The 17,667-nt window shown below is 45.3% G+C and overlaps 1 protein-coding gene across 1 annotated transcript in view; it reads right to left on the bottom strand. All coding sequences in view use genetic code 11, as the record gives it.

The window, feature by feature from the left end:
- Positions 1–17,667, bottom strand: part of EGR_04590 (Zinc finger SWIM domain-containing protein 4) — a gene marked incomplete at both ends in the record, with an annotated part of 40,314 nt that overhangs the window by 2,834 nt on the left and 19,813 nt on the right. Inside the window, 5 exons of the mRNA XM_024493839.1 lie at positions 1,650–2,318; positions 3,306–3,789; positions 6,969–7,333; positions 11,791–12,299; positions 14,690–15,497. Of these exons, the coding sequence (XP_024351767.1) occupies positions 1,650–2,318; positions 3,306–3,789; positions 6,969–7,333; positions 11,791–12,299; positions 14,690–15,497 (2,835 nt within the window). The remainder of the gene's footprint in view (positions 1–1,649; positions 2,319–3,305; positions 3,790–6,968; positions 7,334–11,790; positions 12,300–14,689; positions 15,498–17,667) is intronic.

Raw genomic sequence — 17,667 nt, 5'->3', positions numbered from 1 at the left:
CACACTCTGAATCGAACAAATTAAAGGTCATGACACCGATTGTCTCATTTAAGAGCAAGTTTAGATCAAAGTTGACCTGAGCCTAATGAGTGAGTCAAAGTGCATAAAAATGAAAACCTTAAGTAGATAATAAAACTGTCATCTAAAAGGTTCTATGCGTCTGCGTGAAACGTTTTTGCTCTGACCCAAAAATTCGCATAAAGGAGTTAGCCGGCCACTTCGTTGACCACTGGATTTAATCGCCAGTCAGTCGATCAGTTAGTCAGCTGACGTGTGCCGTGATTTAGCTGCCAGTTGAGAGTGGGGACCCATAGGAAGGAGAGACCACGTAGTTTGCCAGTCAGAGCGACAAATCTATCGAAGTCAGACGATGAACACAAAAGCACTCGGCGTCGCTCTTCTAACAACAGCCATTTGCCTGATCTCTCTGGCCCTAATACTGACTACAATCGAAGGAAAAGCATTTGAGAGGTCGCAACTGTTACTGCAAATTTTGCGTGCCTTCGGACTGCTCTGCCTGTTGATAGCTCTCATCACCACTCCCCTCCCAATGCCCGGATGCACCGAGACTGAACTGCAGATCAGAATCCAGCAAGTCTCCCTCTTTCTCGGCACAGGTCTAGTGTTCCTCGCACTCATGACTGGTGCTGTTTCGCAGCCCTATCACATGCAGTTTTGGCTGTACACAGGGACCCTCTTTACAATAATTTCCACGGTCTTTCTGCGATCCACTTTCAATATTCGCCAGGAGGCGCAATCGGAAGTTCAGGGGGAGATGCAACAAAAGTTGCTTGAGTGTTGACATGATCTCAAAAGTAGCAAGTACAAGCGTTTCTCACACAGGGGAATCTTGGTGCAACCTACGTGAACGCCATTTAGTCAGGTGGTGAATCAAAGGAGAGCAAAAACGGGGCCCTTATGCTTTGGTAGTGGCAAATGAAATAATCAGATGATGTACTTTACCAGTGTCTACTTAACTCCAATCGGCAAAAGTCAGCTTTGAGATTGTCAGCCGAAAATTCACCATGGGCCTAGTAAAGAATCGTACACCTACTCATGAACTTATGCTGCGGGTTTTTTGGAGTACCTGCGAGATTCAGACTAAATGAGTGTTGTCCATAATCAAACAGCGATTCCTAGATATTGGAGCTGCTGGCACCTAGACCTTCTATAACTTTTTAACAAAAAACAATCCAAATGGCAAGATGCAGCCGGATGTTTATGCATGCAAAATAAAACTGACTGTTTTTCGTAGTGATTTACAGAAGTGTAAATACTAAAGGGGTTTACATGATTTCAATTTGCCAAGCGAAATGCCATCAATGAGAATGTGCAGCTACGACCTGAATTTTGCGTTAACGGGTGATTATGTAAAGTCGCCGGGACAAGATATTACCCGCTTAAGGAGGCAATGACTTTGATGCAACCAGCGCTGCTCAATTGATCACGACATTGAAAAATAAAATAATGCAAATACCAGGGAAATAAGAACAGGAATCAAGTGGAAAGAGTTAAGAAGAAGCGCTTTTAAGGCGTCTTCAGCATAGCTATGCGATCACGTGGAAGTAAACCAAACACTGTAAAGCATCAGCTAAATTAGAAAAGATAAGTCGAAATTGTGGGAGCAAAGTGAAGAAAGAGGAACCCACCTGAATGGTCATCTGTCTGACCGCAACTTTGATTTGCTCTACAGCGAGGGGAGTGAAGGAAAAGAAGCTGTAGATGCGCGGGAGGAGAAACAGCATGCCCTCGGCGCTGCTTCGCGTGGGCCTCGCACCAGCACCTCTGCTTGCCCCTGCACCAACGCCTGCGGCCCCACCAACGGGTGAAATACAGGCTATGCAGGCGAGGAGGGTGGGTGCTAGCCACGTAACGGCCTCTCGAGGACTGGCATAGACACTCCACGCCTGAGTTAGATGCAGAAGTGCTGGCGGACCAGCCAGCAGGCCCGTAGACACGGCCCAACCGAGCATCTCTCGCCGACGCCAGTGCACTCGAGGCCAGGCAGTGCGCACCGTCACGCACAGCGCCAAGTGAAAGGCAGCGCAGACTAGAGAGATCCGTTCCTGCAGAGCATTTGTTGGCAGCGGCGTTGTTACGAAATTGACCGGCAGGAGGTTCGCAAAACCCAGACTGCCAGCAGCGGAGGTTGTACCTGCCGTAAGTGAGGTGCCAGTGTTGGCGGACCCGGAGATTCCAGTGGTGGTGGCGGTAGCGGCGGCAGCAGCAGCGGAGGTGTTAAGCAGGAAGGCTGGCTCATCCAATGAAAATGCGCTCGTTGAGGAGTGCAAACGGTGGCCTATTGCTTCCGCCAAAACCTACCGAAAAACAACGTGGTACTTTCACTTATTCGGACCAGCGAAGCTGCTATGGATAAGAGTGAAGAAAAAAGGTTCACTCGATGAGTCCATTGAGGACATCGGTCAGGTAAGCATTCCGCGAGACTTATTTAGAAGATCAGTGAGGGTAAACTACCGCAGCTCAATAGCCAGAATCTTCCTGTTGGGAAGTGAGAAATTAGGAGAGTTTACACCAAATTGATGCAAAATATTATGAGGCCATATCCGTTGAGTTAAAATGACCTATGTTTGGTGGTACGAGCTACCGATAGATTAATCTTTGTAAATTCGTAGGCTTATAGAAGGACGTGCTGCAAAAAACAGCTGCAGGAATGAAAAGTAACTCATCTCCACTATAGCCAGCACTCTCTTTAGGTACAGCACCAATTGACAATAAACCAAGTTGTCCATTTACAATGCGCTTGACACAACTGACAAGGAAACCGAATGCCTTAAGCAATACTTTTTTCATTCAGAATACGAAAAGTTTTATTCGCATTTTAATAAGCTGTCTTCAATGCAACAAAAAGTTGCGCTGCGCCTTGGGTGTACATCTCTTTTCAGTAAGGATACATTCAGAAGAACCAACCTTACCTCGCATGTTGCGGTAAGATAAATGTAAAAGAATGTAGACTGTTATTGGCGAAGGACATTTGTGGTAGGCTTTTTACATTTAAATTTGCATTGCTATCATTAACCACAGGTAATGAACGGTAAATCACGTGGTTAAACGAAATCACTACTTTTAGTGGTATACGATTACTTACACCATCATCCGAGTAATGAAAATTCGAGCTACGCGGAGGCTGACACTACCAAAGCACGGGTTTAAAAAGAGATGATCAAGATACGGCCTCAGGATATGTTCCATGCGTAAAAAAAGTGCGCATAAAACATAACTGAGGGAAAGTGTTCGCGAAAAAGGCTAAAAGGTTATCGTGTGGGCGGGGCAGCATTGCATCGTACCTCACGCGACACCGAGAGCAGGCTGATGGAGGTGTGGATGTGTCGATCGCAGACCCGCATGAAGTGGTCCATGCGAAAGACAGCGGAGCGCGAGGCGAGGATCAGACTGATGGCCAGACGCGCCTGTCTGCCCTCCATGGCACCGAGGTCGCGTCGGTAGGCAGTTGCCACAGAGTCCTGGTTCACAAAGGCCGGATGCTGATGACGACGTGTTTCCTGACCCTGTCGATGGTAGTTTGGCAGTGGTTGCGGTGGCGGCAGCGGTAGGGGGAGCACGGGAAGACGGGCAAATGGTGTCATCGCTGCATTGAAGAACGTGGAGGGCAATGGTGGCGAACGGAATGCACCGGAAGCGGAGATAGCGGCGGAGGTGGTGTAAGTGGAAGGGGGAGACGAGTTATCGCCATGTTGGTGAGCTGTCAATGTGGTGGTGGTTGCGTTGATAACCAGAGGACTATCTGACACCGGTTCAAGGACCGGAAGTCTTCAAGGTAAGAGGAGAAGAATCAATAGGCTTTGACGTCTCTAGTACGCCCCATTTTTAAAGTTTGTGGACAAAGTCCATGAGTGACAATGAAGGCCATACAAAGAGAACCCATAGGTACTGCAGGTGTGTCAGAAGGGGTTAGGGTCCATATTCACTCGCATGGACCCAAACACATAAGTCGCATTTATGGACGCGAACGTGGAAAGCATTGCGCCTCTCTGTAATCACGTGATAGGTGTTGATCATGGAAATGAATCTGAAAAAGCGCCCGAACGGCAGTAGTTACGAAGCTGATTGATAAACTGACCATAGAGCTAACTAATGGGATCACCCAACATCATAAAAGCTTATTTAACCATGTACTTTACCCATATTAAAAGACGTTGCCAAAAGTCTCTACGATGCACCGAATAAGAATTTATGATTTTGCATCGTGTATAACATAACACATATTTTTGCAAATGCGAAAAAGAAGTTCGTATAGGGGGCTTAAAAATCCAGCTTTTCATTGAAAGCCTGTACACAGAGAAGGAATGTTATTCCGGCCATTCCACCTTATCGAAAAATGGTTCCAGATGAGGATATGGCTAAGGTAAAATGTACCTTCTGAGAAACAGAAGAATCTACACCATTGATTGGGAGGGGAGGTTTACGAGCCTTCAACCACAGGAAGAGGGAGGTGAGTCGACTCGCATTTCCGTAGTGTCCAGTGACCCTACTAAATTATGCTCTAGAGACTGAGGAAAAAGACGCGATCCGCATGAGTGAATGCCACGGAGACTTTCAGCACACAAAGCAAAGCCCGATGACTAACATCGACGCAGTCCAGTTGGGTGAGTTTTTCGTGGCTGTCTCTTCTAGTTTAGCAGCATTCGCCCCTTGTTCCCTTTTAACCAAAAATGAAAATCACTTAAAGGCAAATTAAACAACTTTAGTAGAAGAATAATGGTGATCGGGTTCGCGAAGTCGAAATGATTTTTAGTGAGCACAACTTGAATGAAAATATGGAAAGTAGGGAAATGGTTTTGAGTCATATCTTCTGAGTAGGAGCCAGTGACCGAAGTGATGCATAAATACACAGGCGCTATCAAGTCGGTATAGTAAGTACGCGAGGGAGTTCACCAAATCTCGTTAATTATTTATTTAGAAATCCCAAGTTGCTATTTTGAGATCCTTCGGCCAAAATACTATGATCAAAGTCTCAAAAAAGACGAAATCGACAAAATATTCGTCTCATTTCTGGGATAATTATTCCCCATCAATGCCAATCTCCTGGCAGCAAGTTTGATCGTAATAGTTTATTGGAAATGTTTTCACTGGACGTCGCATGGAGCTAGGCCTTTCCCCATTTCTTCTATCAAAATTAGGTCTCCTGACCACAGTTTCGTAGCTATGGTTTCTTGAATCCAGCCAAAGTTGCTAATACGAGTAGGTCGCCTCGAATAGCTTAAATAATGTAAACCGAAGAATCAGTCTTGAAAGCTATTGATCACCGCAACGGAGTGTCGCTAGGGCCAGCTAGCAGACACATTGAGGCGCTTTTTCCCTAGCCCCATCCGCCCAGAGCCTCCTGTGCTTTGTCCGGTGGGTGAGGGCGGAGCATGAACTTTTACCAGGCGCGAAAGAGGAGCGAGAGTGCGTATGCACGTGTGTGCGTGGACGTGGATAACGGTGAGACTTTGCCCTTCACTTAGTCACCACCATCGCCACTGATGGAAAGATGCTAAAACTCCACGGACAATACTACCCAGACACAGTAGCACAGTCCAATGGGGCTAATTTTAGGGAGAAGGGCATAAAATTAACGACTGTAAACGGGGAAAAGCGAGGAACAGCCTAATTCCGAGGAAATAAACAATGCTGCTTAGGTCCATTGAAATACATGGCTATGCAATGTGCTCGACAAAAAATAGTCAAGCGCCAATTTAAGAGATTTCTAAAAAAGCCAAAGTCAAACCACACTCTGAAGTGCGAGCTGAGATAGTCATACTAGAATATCATTTTTATGGAAAGCATTCACACCGCTATCCACATTAAGAGTTTATTTTTTCATATTACTGGGAAAGCGGCTTGAGGAACGAGGAAACGCCTTACTATAGGCAGCTAAAATGTTAGCAAGCGGATTAAATTCGGGTGCAAAATTTCAAACGTGGAGGCCCCGTGGCCAAAGGGAAAGTAATTCTAAGACAGGTTTTGATCTGTCAGAGAGAGTGGACGAGGAGAAGCAGATAGTACAAAGGTTTATGGACTCTTGAAACGATATCTAATTGGCACAAGACAGAGGTCATTCAAGTGACATCGGTTGGAGAAAGGGTGCATAAAAATAACTAGTTGTTTGATTGGCAGTAAAAAATAATGATAGCATTGTAGGGGACGTCCACTCAAGTCTACCTGCGGCATCGGTTTGAAGTGCGTTGAAAATCACAAAGCGTACAAGTGGTGCCCTCTTTCTCACGGATACGAGGCGCTCCGACATAAACGATAGTGAAATGCAGCGTTGTATTCTACCATTGCATTTCATTGTGAAAGACGAATGAACTTTAGATAAGCTAACGACACTTGGGGGGCAAGAAAATGAAACCAGAAACCAGTAAATTACTGGATAAAAGTAAACTAAAACTGTTTGAAAGAAGATATTAGTCTACGCCTAAGCGATCGCGATGTGTCGGATCCAGGGTTGATGATTTGGTTCCATGTAGCTGCTTGGTTTAAAATAAGACGAGGCTGCACTAGTATCTGCCATATTCGAAGAGCTAAAACATCAGCGGGTCGTAGCAATCCAATTTGCCTATCTGCAAAAGAAGTTCACAGGCAGCGGCGCAGCAGCAGTTGCGAAAGCGATGCATCCACCTAAACTGAAGTCGGTTTCCTACGGAGGTAACCTTATTCGTGTCATCCGCATAACTCAACACTAGAACTAGTCTCAAATGGTCCAGCACATTTTCTACCAAGGTTTCGGAGGAAAAATCAAACCATCACCACAATCCAAAGGTTTTACTCGTCTTACATAAGGAAAAACCCGAAAACGTGTGATGGGCCTCAGTTTGATGACAAGCGACATCTGTTGTGTCGTGTTGAGCTCATTTAGCCTATATGCGACATAAATTGACAGTGAATCAATGTTACATGCTTGTAAAGTGAACGCAGTACCCTGAAGAAAAGGGCAAGATACAAACCTCATAGCTCTAGCAGCGACTAGGTAAGCAAGTTCGCCAGTATAAGCTCCAGCCGACTCGCCGGCCAGAAGGTGTCCGAAGAGGAGCTCGGCGACGACATGAACGGGGTAGGTGTCTGGGTGGACAAGGGGCCCTAGAGCAGACCACCACCAGGCACCCTGAGTCCCGGTACCCATAGGGTGAAGCGAGGGTGGTGGAGGGCCCATCAACTGACAAACAAGAGGTCCGATGATCTGCGCGGTCATGGCGTTGCGCGGAATGGTATTCAGCAGGTGGATCAGAAGCATCTCCTGGGCCTGGCAGGCTAACAGGGCTCCGCTGGTAGATGGGAGGCTACGTTGTTGACACAGCACCAATATCCCCACCTGAGACATAAAAGCAATGGTGTGATAAGTTCTGAAAGCTCATAATCAACAGAGCAAAATCAAGGCAGCGGAACTATTGTTATTCGTGAAAATGAGGGATCCTAGTTTAGCTCAATGGCGTGAAGTATGCATCATAATCCGGTTGAAGAAAGGCTCGGAAAACTTAATGAGCATTTGTTTAAAAGATATTAAAGGCAATTTTTGGATAGCATCTTTACACAGGGTAAAGATTACTTTCTCTAACCATAGTCAAGCATAATCGTCCCTTGAAAGGTCTCAGCGATCCCTTCGGAGTGCCGTAAAGTATCAACATCCTTGTGCGAGAGTTGGTGCGTGATCAGCACAGCAGGATGGCGTACAAAAGCACTGGGAATATCTAGGTGCAAGCCTTTTAGACTTATGTACATGTCTCCTGGGCCGCAGTGCCGAAAGATAACCAGCTGTCCATGTAAAGCCCCCCAGGGTCGATGGAAGTGAATCACTTAACTAAACAAGCGCAGTTTGCTAAAAGTTTCTTATCAAAAAGAGCAAATACTGTGGCAGCATACCCCTTTCTGACGACCAGTGACTTAGATGAAGGTTGGCAGTATTCATCGGCATAGTGTCGGGTTGTATGATTATACACGGTCAGCCATAGAGACAATAGTTGTTTACCTTTTTTTACCCCCATCGCAGGCATTGTTGACCGAATTTTCTGGGAACGCAACATAGACCATGGACCGTGCACCTCTTGTACCTGGCACATTTTAAGACGACTTCTTTGCCCATCTCACACAAAGCAGGTGTGATCCATTTAAAAGAAAATAGTAATATTTTAAAGTGTTTGTGTGGAATACTTATTAAGCTGAATTACTTGTCTTGAAAAAACATCACAAAATGATACTGTATCGACCGCAAATATCAACCAAAAAAGACATTTCAGGGAAGACATTTTGGTGAAAGTGGAGATAGCGCACCATGAGAATGACGGCTGCATCACAAATCTTCAGGGCACAATGGACAAAAGAGCTTAAAAGAGTTCTGAGGTATGTGTTGAATTAGCGTTAGGCGCACAAGCATTTCATTCCACGGACTGACGACAAGTTTGTGACCTCGTCGTATCCGTTCCTAACCTCGTGTGGATGTTTTCATAGCCGAGTGCGCAATAAAAGGGGATAAATAAACAGGTTAGCGAAGGCATTCAAAACAGACGAAGGCCGAGGGTAGAACTTTTACCATCGCATTACGTTGGAGCTCCACGTAGAATGTAAACACCAGCAAGATCGGAAGCAACTTCTGTGATTTGCATAAACGCCAACCTTGAATTTGGTAATGGGAAAACCCTTTGCGTTTTTTCATAAACGATCGCTCCCCTCCCCCACCAAAGCGCTATCCCCCTAATGTTTCCCTTTGATCTTAGCAAAGTCCAGAACTTGCAATAAACTGATTTCATTCCTGACATCTTTGGATAATTAAAAAAACTACGATTCCTATAAATGCACGTTTCCCCACTGGAAGACCGCGAGTCTCCTGTCCTGTTCGGGTAGCAAACTCAAAAGAGAATATCGCGAAGGAGAGGTTCGGATCACTCCGAAATAAATTTTGGTTAACAACTTCTACTTTTCAACCACAACTTACTACATAGAAGTGACTGGCAAGACCGACTAAGCCATGTTCCGTTTGACCTAGATATTACGAGCCTTCGGGGAAAAAACTTTCTCAGGAGAAGCTTCCACTGGGAGTGAAAAATCACAACGACGTTAACACTCCTTCTGCAATGCAAAGCTGCCTTGTGATTTGAGGCATGTCTTAATGCACGTGGAGTTTTGTAGACTGAATCGAGAGTAGAGGAAAACAAAAGCCGCGCTTTTATACGACCGTGACTTTTCCCAGCAAGTCACTTTTTGCTTCCTTTTTTAACGTTAGTGAGCTATAAAAATAACCCTTCTGTGGTGCACTCGTAAATGGCTCGTTAACATTACAAAAGGGTAAGCGGAAATTACATTCAAAGATGGGCAGATATGACCATCTTCCGACGAACCCAAATGAGGCAGAATACTTGCAACATTAATTCAAACCGTTTGCTATAGTGTGGTGTAATGTTGAAGGTATTTTCTTGTAGTTTCAAAGCAATCAGCTTGAATGCTGGGATTTAAGCCGCATTGGTTCCATTCGTCGAGGAAGTACCGACTGATCCTCAATAGAAAATACGCCTTAATAACGGGCAAGTGACTTGGGATGCTATCATGATTCAGGATTAAGGAGAATGTGGAAGGAGCAAAACAGACAATCTATTAACTTCGACAAAAAATGACTGACTAAAAAGGCGCTTGGATATGTGAGGCAGCGAATAAGGTGAATTCAAGCATGACAGTCTACCAAATCTATTCCATCAATGGCACAATGAGGCAGAAAGGGCAGCGAAGAATGAACGTCAGTTCGAGATAAGCGGCTCTGTCGAGAATATAGTTGCATCGGTAATTATCCAAGGGGATCATAAAGGTGAAAAATTCCGTGAATGCAGAGCGCCTAATTGAGTTGAAGTTTGCCACTGTCAGGTGGCTCGAAGAGGCCGATGACCCCTGCCTTTGGCCATCTTCCTTTGCTAAAATACTGCTGAAATACGACGAACTTGCTCGCAAAATGATACGCGTGGGTGTGAATCGAGTAAATCTACGGGAGAGGTGTCGTTGCACTCCGCTTTCAGATATGTCCTTGCCCAAGTCTTGCAGCTGGATGGGTTAGGCTCATTTGGAGCGAAGGTACTGATACGTCAGGTATGTTTACCTTCGTGCTGGGCACTAGTTGCAAATGCTGGTGAGTGGACGGTCACATTTTCATTACTAGCGAAAATGATTAGGTAGAATGCTTTGTCATTTCTCCGGTACGTTGATCCTGTTCGGTAAAGCCTTGATACCTATCGTACCAACCGCAGAATGCCTATCTTGATACACTCACGAAACGAAAAGTGAGAAGTACGGATAAGAACCTTCCAGCGTTTGGGAAAGTCCGTGGCGTTGGCGGGGCTACACATTGAAAGTGTACAATAAATATAAGTTGATTGTTTTGTCAGAAAAGTGATTGGTGATTTTTGACTGTCCTTCGCAGAAATCTAGATGCTCTGAGTGGCCGTCCGCGTTGAGAACACACGTGTGCGGAACTAACGACAGGGCAAGGAGCGCATCGCTGCTTTAAGATTTATCTTCCGGTGCATTATGAAAGGCGCGTGTGGTCCGTTTATGGATTGGGAAGGAAGTGAAGCAAAGTAAAAAGTGATGGAGAACAAAAAAGATGACAAGGGAGAACAAGATTGAACTCGGTTGGAAAAGTAAGTATGTGATAGAATGGATGGGAAAAAATAAATAATTACCTTAACAATACCGTGGATACATGGAAGCAATAACGTCGACTTCTTGATTTCAAGAAAAAATAGCAGAATTCTCGGTCATTTCAATTTCTTAGAAAGAAAATAAGGCGCCTATCTAAACTAGATGTTCATTTGGCCCGAGGGTATACGCACGTACAGCAAAGTATACTCGGTTTGTTGGATCATAACCCACAGAAGATGCAACAAAGTGAGAATGAGCAGCCTGTTTTCCTTGCTTTCGCTGCTGCTGGGGTGAAAGCAATTTCTCTACCTTTCAATCTAATTGTTCATTCGCGTGTGAACGCGACGCAAAACTTGAGACTTAAGTGAAAAATTGAACGCGCTTTGGAGAGGAAAGTGAAAACTCTCGCTACGTTCGAAGGTAACTTTGTTCTTTGCAGAGCAGAAGAACCCACAAACCTTAAGCGAGGTGGGCGTTGGCTCTTTCAGCCTGTCTATTTACAACCGAAGGAGCTCCTCTCTTCCTGCGTTGGAGTTAGCTTCCGCCGACACTTACTTCATTCACCGAGCACAACTATCTTTCAAGGATGTTTCTCTGTTAGGACTGTCGTCGCAAGAGGTACGTTGAAGCATGTGGAAAAGAGTGAAAACGATCTCGTTGAAAAAATATACTTTCCACTTTCAATTTTGACGTTATCGATAGTCTGGCTGAGGAAATAGCCAACTAAGGCACGTAAAGATGGCGACTGTCATCAGTCCGGTCACGCATCGCGGAAACCGCTTTTACGATACGTCAGTGTTAATTGCTGCCTCCATACTCCTCGCCTCCCTTTCCAGAATTGTTACACATACACACACTCAAGTGAGATAGGGAGCGTCGACTGCTAATAAATCGACTACCGTGACTCACAAAGCAGTGGACAGCAGAGATGTTATCACTACTGTCAGAGGCGATACCCCCACTCATCCAGAAAGAAGACATCTACCCCTCCCCTCTACCCTCATTCCCCTTTCTCATCAACCTGTACACTCATACACAAACACGTGGCACTCATGATTGTAGGTACGGTGTGGATTGGATTACCCTTCCGCCATCCGTTCTGTAAGAAGGGGAAAGTAAGCGTCCACAAGTTCGGTAAACTTTACAAACCTTCAGAGCGAGATGTATGTACTCGCTGGGCGAGAGACCACTTCTGGAAGGATCTTGAAGTTTTTGCAAGGCTGCTTCAAGCAGGCACTCCACTAAACTGATGACAGGTCTTCCGGGCAGCCCCAGCCAACCATGCTCATGGAAAGGGCAGTCGAGGGAGACCTCAGAGGAGCAGTAGATATATTGCGAAGGGTCGGAGCGCTGAGGCATTCGTTGCCATGGCGAAAATCGATGGCGCCCCTGTTGGTAGTGGTAATGATGGTTGTAGGGGAAGACGCAAGGTGCAGAGGATGACGGTGGCGAAAAGTGGAAGTAGGAGGAGGTGGAGGTGTTAGCGGTAGCGGTGGAGGAGAGGCCCATACCAGCGGATGTGCAAGGATAGTGGTTGCGCTGCTGGAAAGGAGAGAAGTGTTGAGGTTGTAGCGGTGGTGGAGGAGGGGGACTTCTGAATCCTCCACGGGACTGGTTTCCACTGCCGCCCGATGAGGAGTTGAGTCCGATGGCCTTGCCTACAGTAAAAAGGACAGAAAAAGCAATTGAATTAGAGCATAGGAAAAGTAACACGATATTTCACTCATACCATAAGTGGAATTTGTTTTAAAGAACAGGAGCTGTAATTTTGTTCATGTAATTTTTTAATCACGTTCATTTCACTTCCAGGGGAATCTGCAATGAAAGGCATGACATTTGACATTTGAATTCATCAAGTGCAGAGATTTTTTTCGCCAAGTCCACCTTGTGAAAGCTATGCGTATTTCCATTACTCCTCCTGAACTCAGACAAATTTTACCATTTGAAAGCGGCTCTTCTGTTTGAGTGTTGAAGTCCGGTAAAATCGTGCTGCCACACATTCAAGGGTAGGGGACGGGGAGGGCTTTTGGGGAATGCTAGTACCGCCATTCGCCTGTTTACATCCAGGTCCCATGAGGTCTCTCCGCGTTGAGCAATCGTAAATAATGGCTGGGCAGGAGAGGAATGGAGGACACGTGGTGGAATGTTACAAACTGTCCTGTTGTCCGGCTCAAAATTTAGAAGGGCTGACCGTGGGAACGACAGGTGTTCAGCGCACCAGTTGGTGCAAATTGAAACTACGTTCTCGAATTTCGTCCCCACGATGAAAGGGGAGGTGTTCAGGTTCCTTCTGGTCGAAAACCAGCACGCCATAAGGATTAACAGATCTGCAGAGCTACGCGGAAAAACCCTCCGATTAATTCCTCTCCACTACATTGTACACCTACCGAAACACTTTTACTTCTTGGCCTTTCATGGAACCCATTCCGACATTTAAAACATTGCTAGAATGGCGAAAGTTAGGCAATAATTTCAACTAAAGGAAGTAAAAAGACCGCAAGGTAAATGAAGCAACTTGCCTAAATGCTGCAGGTGATAGTAGAGTTCTGGGCGAAACGCAAAGACCCAGTTGCCCTCTTCAAACCGTCTCCTACTCTGTCAACAATTCAACTACCGTAGCAACATCGGATGGGGACGTGGAAGAGGCCTAATTTTTAGGTCGCTGGAAGCTACGTGTTAAATAACTCATGTGACTTGAGTGAGGTTATATGCATTGTAAGAAATGAGTGAATTGTCAACCTTTAGGGCAATATTTACCCCTTTAAATGCCCCTTATAATTAAAAACAATTTTTCTTCCAAAGCTTATCATGCTCACTTGCACCATCCATCAAATTAGAAAGACAAAATCCAATTAACTTGCAAAATGTTATTTTCAGAAACAGCATTTCCCCACAATTGATGCATAGATCACTTTTGGATGCTGGTAGGAAAAAAGTGAACCCAGAGTGGTTGAAACCACCCAAACTGATTGGCTAAGTCCGTACTCGATTAATGCTATCTACGGTAGAGACTGAAATGTCTAGATATATTTAAAACCGCATTGCTGTCATTTAAAAAAGAGGAAGGAGCTGTCCATATGAATTATTCGAAGGAGACCGTGAAGGGCGGTTACTGGGTGCTGCCCAGATACTTGACAAACTGGATTGGACAGCCTTCAGTCCTTTAGATTAACCATATACTCCTTTCCCCGCCTGTTATTTGCTCAAGTCTGTTATGAGAGTTTTTGTGAGGAAAGCAATGTCTCGGATACAGCACACCTCTTTCAAGATGATTTTTATTGGATTCATTCACAAAAAGTGTCTAGGTTCCAAAATAAACTACCAAGTGATAAACAACACCTTTCAACTCTTAGTGCATCTCGGTCTGTGCGTGATATGATCAACAACAGGCACAACGTGAAGACCATCAATTACTGCACGTATTTTTTCAGTAAATCAATGGATTGGAAGAAGTGTGTAGTTGCTCCAGAGGTTTCTACAATTAACAGCTACCTCTTGAAAGCATTACCAGTGGTTTTTGGCACAAGAAGCATCGCGGCGACTGAAAAGCCTTCTCTAATCAGTACACTTCATCCAGGAATCGACAATGTGTAACTGATGATCCAGCACTCAAAGCACAATAGCTTAGTTTCACACCTCTTGTGGTCAAGACACCAAAACCACTTAGGCAATCTTTCTCCCAGAAATAAAATCTTGATTCTTTCACTTGGTTGGAGTTTAGGCAAGTAGTCAAGTCACTGCAGCAAGAGAGAACACGCCTAAGTAGAGCAACGCCTAGACATTTTGCAATCGATTCTACTGTCAAAATGACAAGTCACAGTCTTTTTTGTGGTTAAATTTGATAACCCTCAAGTAGGATTTTACGCACGCAGACTAAAGATGTCAAATCATTGCCATTAGACGAAAAAAAAGACAGAAAACTTGATCGTCTAACACCCAACGCCACTTATTAACGTAGCAATTCGCGCTCCATCACCAACTTTTTTTGTCTTTTCAACACCAAAAAAAGATAGAATCATAGATCTTGAATCAAAAAAACAAAACACACCTGATCCCCCCGAATTTGATCGCACAAAACTCGGTGGTTGTGACGTCAGTGAAGACGGTGTTGGTGAACAGGGTCCCGAGGTAATCTCTCCAAGCATGGCACCCCTATGGGAGACATCTTCGAGACACGCAATTAGAGTGTTCGCCAGAGTCACCGCAAGTCGAGTCGCAGCCTCGGCAAATCCCATCACGTGGAGTGCAGAGGCACGCAAACACGCCGTTACAAAGTCCTCCTCTGCGCCCCACGCACGCCTAATCACCATAGAGACACCACAGAATGGACACGTACATTGACGGGAGTCTGCAGGCAGGATGTGAATCAATTCGGAGAGCGTATTTCGTGAAATCGGGGGAAACTCCTCCGAGATCTCTAGAGGCAGTGCACTGACGTCCAGGGCCAGCTGGAAGACAGAAGTGGGCTCTCGACTACTGCGGGGAGCAGCAGAACCATCCTCGATGGGTGATGGATTGTTGGTGGCGTAGGAGGAGGGGAAGAAGTAGATTTCATCGCGAGGTGCCTGCGGCGACTGAGACCAGGCGAGGAGCCGTTCGCGCCAGCCGTCACGGGTGGCGGGAGAGAACCCAGGAGCCAAGAGGAGACAGGTCCATAGACGTGCCACCTCCTCCCACAGTGGTACCGTCCATAACGGTGGTGGTTGGCTGGTGCTGGCTCCAGTCCTCTGATGACGATTCTGAGCGTCTTGGGCATCGAAATCATCTGGACCCTCATCGAAATCAGCTGCGTAGGGGTCCCACACCCCACGGTCCGCAAGGCCTCCACTGCGGTTATTTCTTCGCGACTTGAAAGCCTGAGGAGGCAACAGGAGAACAGCCTTAATGACTACATTTCAACACTTTTACAAGTGGATATTTTTCGTGTGGGTATGATGCAAAGGTTGCATTTTCGTCAGCACATCAAAAAACACCTCTTATGCTCTTATTTTCGCGTATCTACCTAGATTCATGATGAGCATATCTGAAGTGGAAAATGGTTAATTTTATTATCTGCAGAACAACCAAAACGGAAATTTGAGGCGATTGCAGATTCCACGTACTGGTTTGGTAACTAAGAGCCAGACAAATTCCGTAGTAGTGTTTTGGATGGACAGAAAAGACCCGATATGCTAACGGGAAGTTAAACTTCAAAACGTGTGAAAGCGTGGTCAAGCGGCCAACGGAGGTGGTAGAGGTTGGGAGGAAAGATGCCTTTCGGGGCAGAGCTGGGGCGAATCAAAAGTGAACAGCAGTGAATGTGACATTGAGTGTCCAGGAAAAAACCCACAAGCCTGACGCTTTATCAGTGGGGTTAAATGTTAGTACAGAGCCTGGACCTCCAGAAAGGTCGTCCACTGATGGTGAATCTATGGAGCTGAGATGCAAAAAGCACTTCATGTGACTCTCAAATGGCAATGGCCTGCCTCCGCGCTTGGACTGCCCATACAACCATGATCCGGAAAATAAGCCAACGCATTCCTTCCTGTTATTTAGACAAGGAATAACATCAGCGAGAGGCCCCAGCTACGAAGGTTTGAAACATCGATCAAGAAATTGTAAGAACAGGATTTTGGTCGTAAAATACCTCAGCACTGCCTTGAAGAAGTTATTGGGCTGTGTATCTAATGGCCGTCGTATCGGGTGCATGTACAGTGTCTCCTTTCGCATCAGATTTCACGGAATGAATGAATAAATGAATGACTCGGGAATGGGTAAATGACTAAATCAAATGATGGATGTGCATCTTAACCTAAGAATAGGTGGAATGGAAAAACTCCGCTGGTGGTTGTTGGAGAACACTTTTCCTGTGACCAGTGATAACTCCGTACTGGAAAAGCCATTGCCTTAGTGGGATAGAATGGACACTTTCCTCGATTGCCAGGATGGTTTACATCGACCAACTCCACCAAGAATATATCACAATTACCAGGAAAAGACAAAAGTAGTGGGTCATTTTGCCGTTGCTAAACAATTAATCGAGGCGGATTATGCTAGCTGTCCTTTAGGTAATAAGGGTGCACCATCTTTGTGATTTCCCGAGTGGCCATTTTTAGTGAGTGGAGTAAATCATATCGCACAAATCTAACATTGGTAAACCACTTTTGACGTCTTTAATCTGTGGCCCCTATGCCCTTCGGATTTGACAATGTTCCCAAATCCCCAGTGAACAATAGTGCTATTCAAGCACTAAGAATTACTCTTCTAGATGCAAATCACATTGGCAAAATCAAGGAGTCTGCATTTCGCGAAGTAATTACCATCAACTTTACCCACAAGCATTGAAAAAGACGCCACGTGGCATAAATCATTCGCCAGAAATCCTAGCTACAACGGCAGCAGCAATAACTCGTGGATAAAAAGGAGCGAGCTGAATGTCATTGTGGAGGTATAATGCATTATTCCACTGATGTGTTGCGTTGGAAGTCCCATTGTTCTTAGCTTTGGCCACAATGAGTTGAAAAGGCTTACTCCTTGTATGTAAAACTGGGGAGCACCAAGATTTTGCCAGAGTAAAAGGGCTTACCAATGATGACAGCGGGTGTGAATCACTGGACCGGGGCAGACAGCTAGTTAAATATTGAACAGTTGTTCTTCTTCTGACGTTAGCAACTCATCTTGTCTTGCAGCGGATCGTTTATTGTAAATATTTGCAGCAGAGCCGCGACTATTTATCGCTACTGTAGCATAGAGTTACTATTAAATCCAGTCTCTGTCTAGCTGCAATTTTGAGAGTGGCAAGAAGCACAAGCACGCAGGGAAAGCAACCAAGGTCATTTTGGAACAAGAAGATCGTGAAACGAGTGGAATTGAATTGACGCCGCTAGAAGAAAGGACTATTCGGAGTATGCCAAGCAGTACAGATTTTTCTCTAGACGATACCTTCAGCTATTGCGTACTACGGGCACCGTACTTCCAAATTACACACTTTAGTGGGCAAATCAAATGTGGTCAAGTTGGTGGTCCCTCAGAAATCTGCATATGATG

Source organism: Echinococcus granulosus, assembly GCF_000524195.1.
Source record: "Echinococcus granulosus chromosome Unknown EG_S00029, whole genome shotgun sequence".
NCBI classification, from domain to species: Eukaryota; Metazoa; Platyhelminthes; class Cestoda; order Cyclophyllidea; family Taeniidae; genus Echinococcus; species Echinococcus granulosus.
This window is presented reverse-complemented; position numbering and strand designations above follow the sequence as displayed.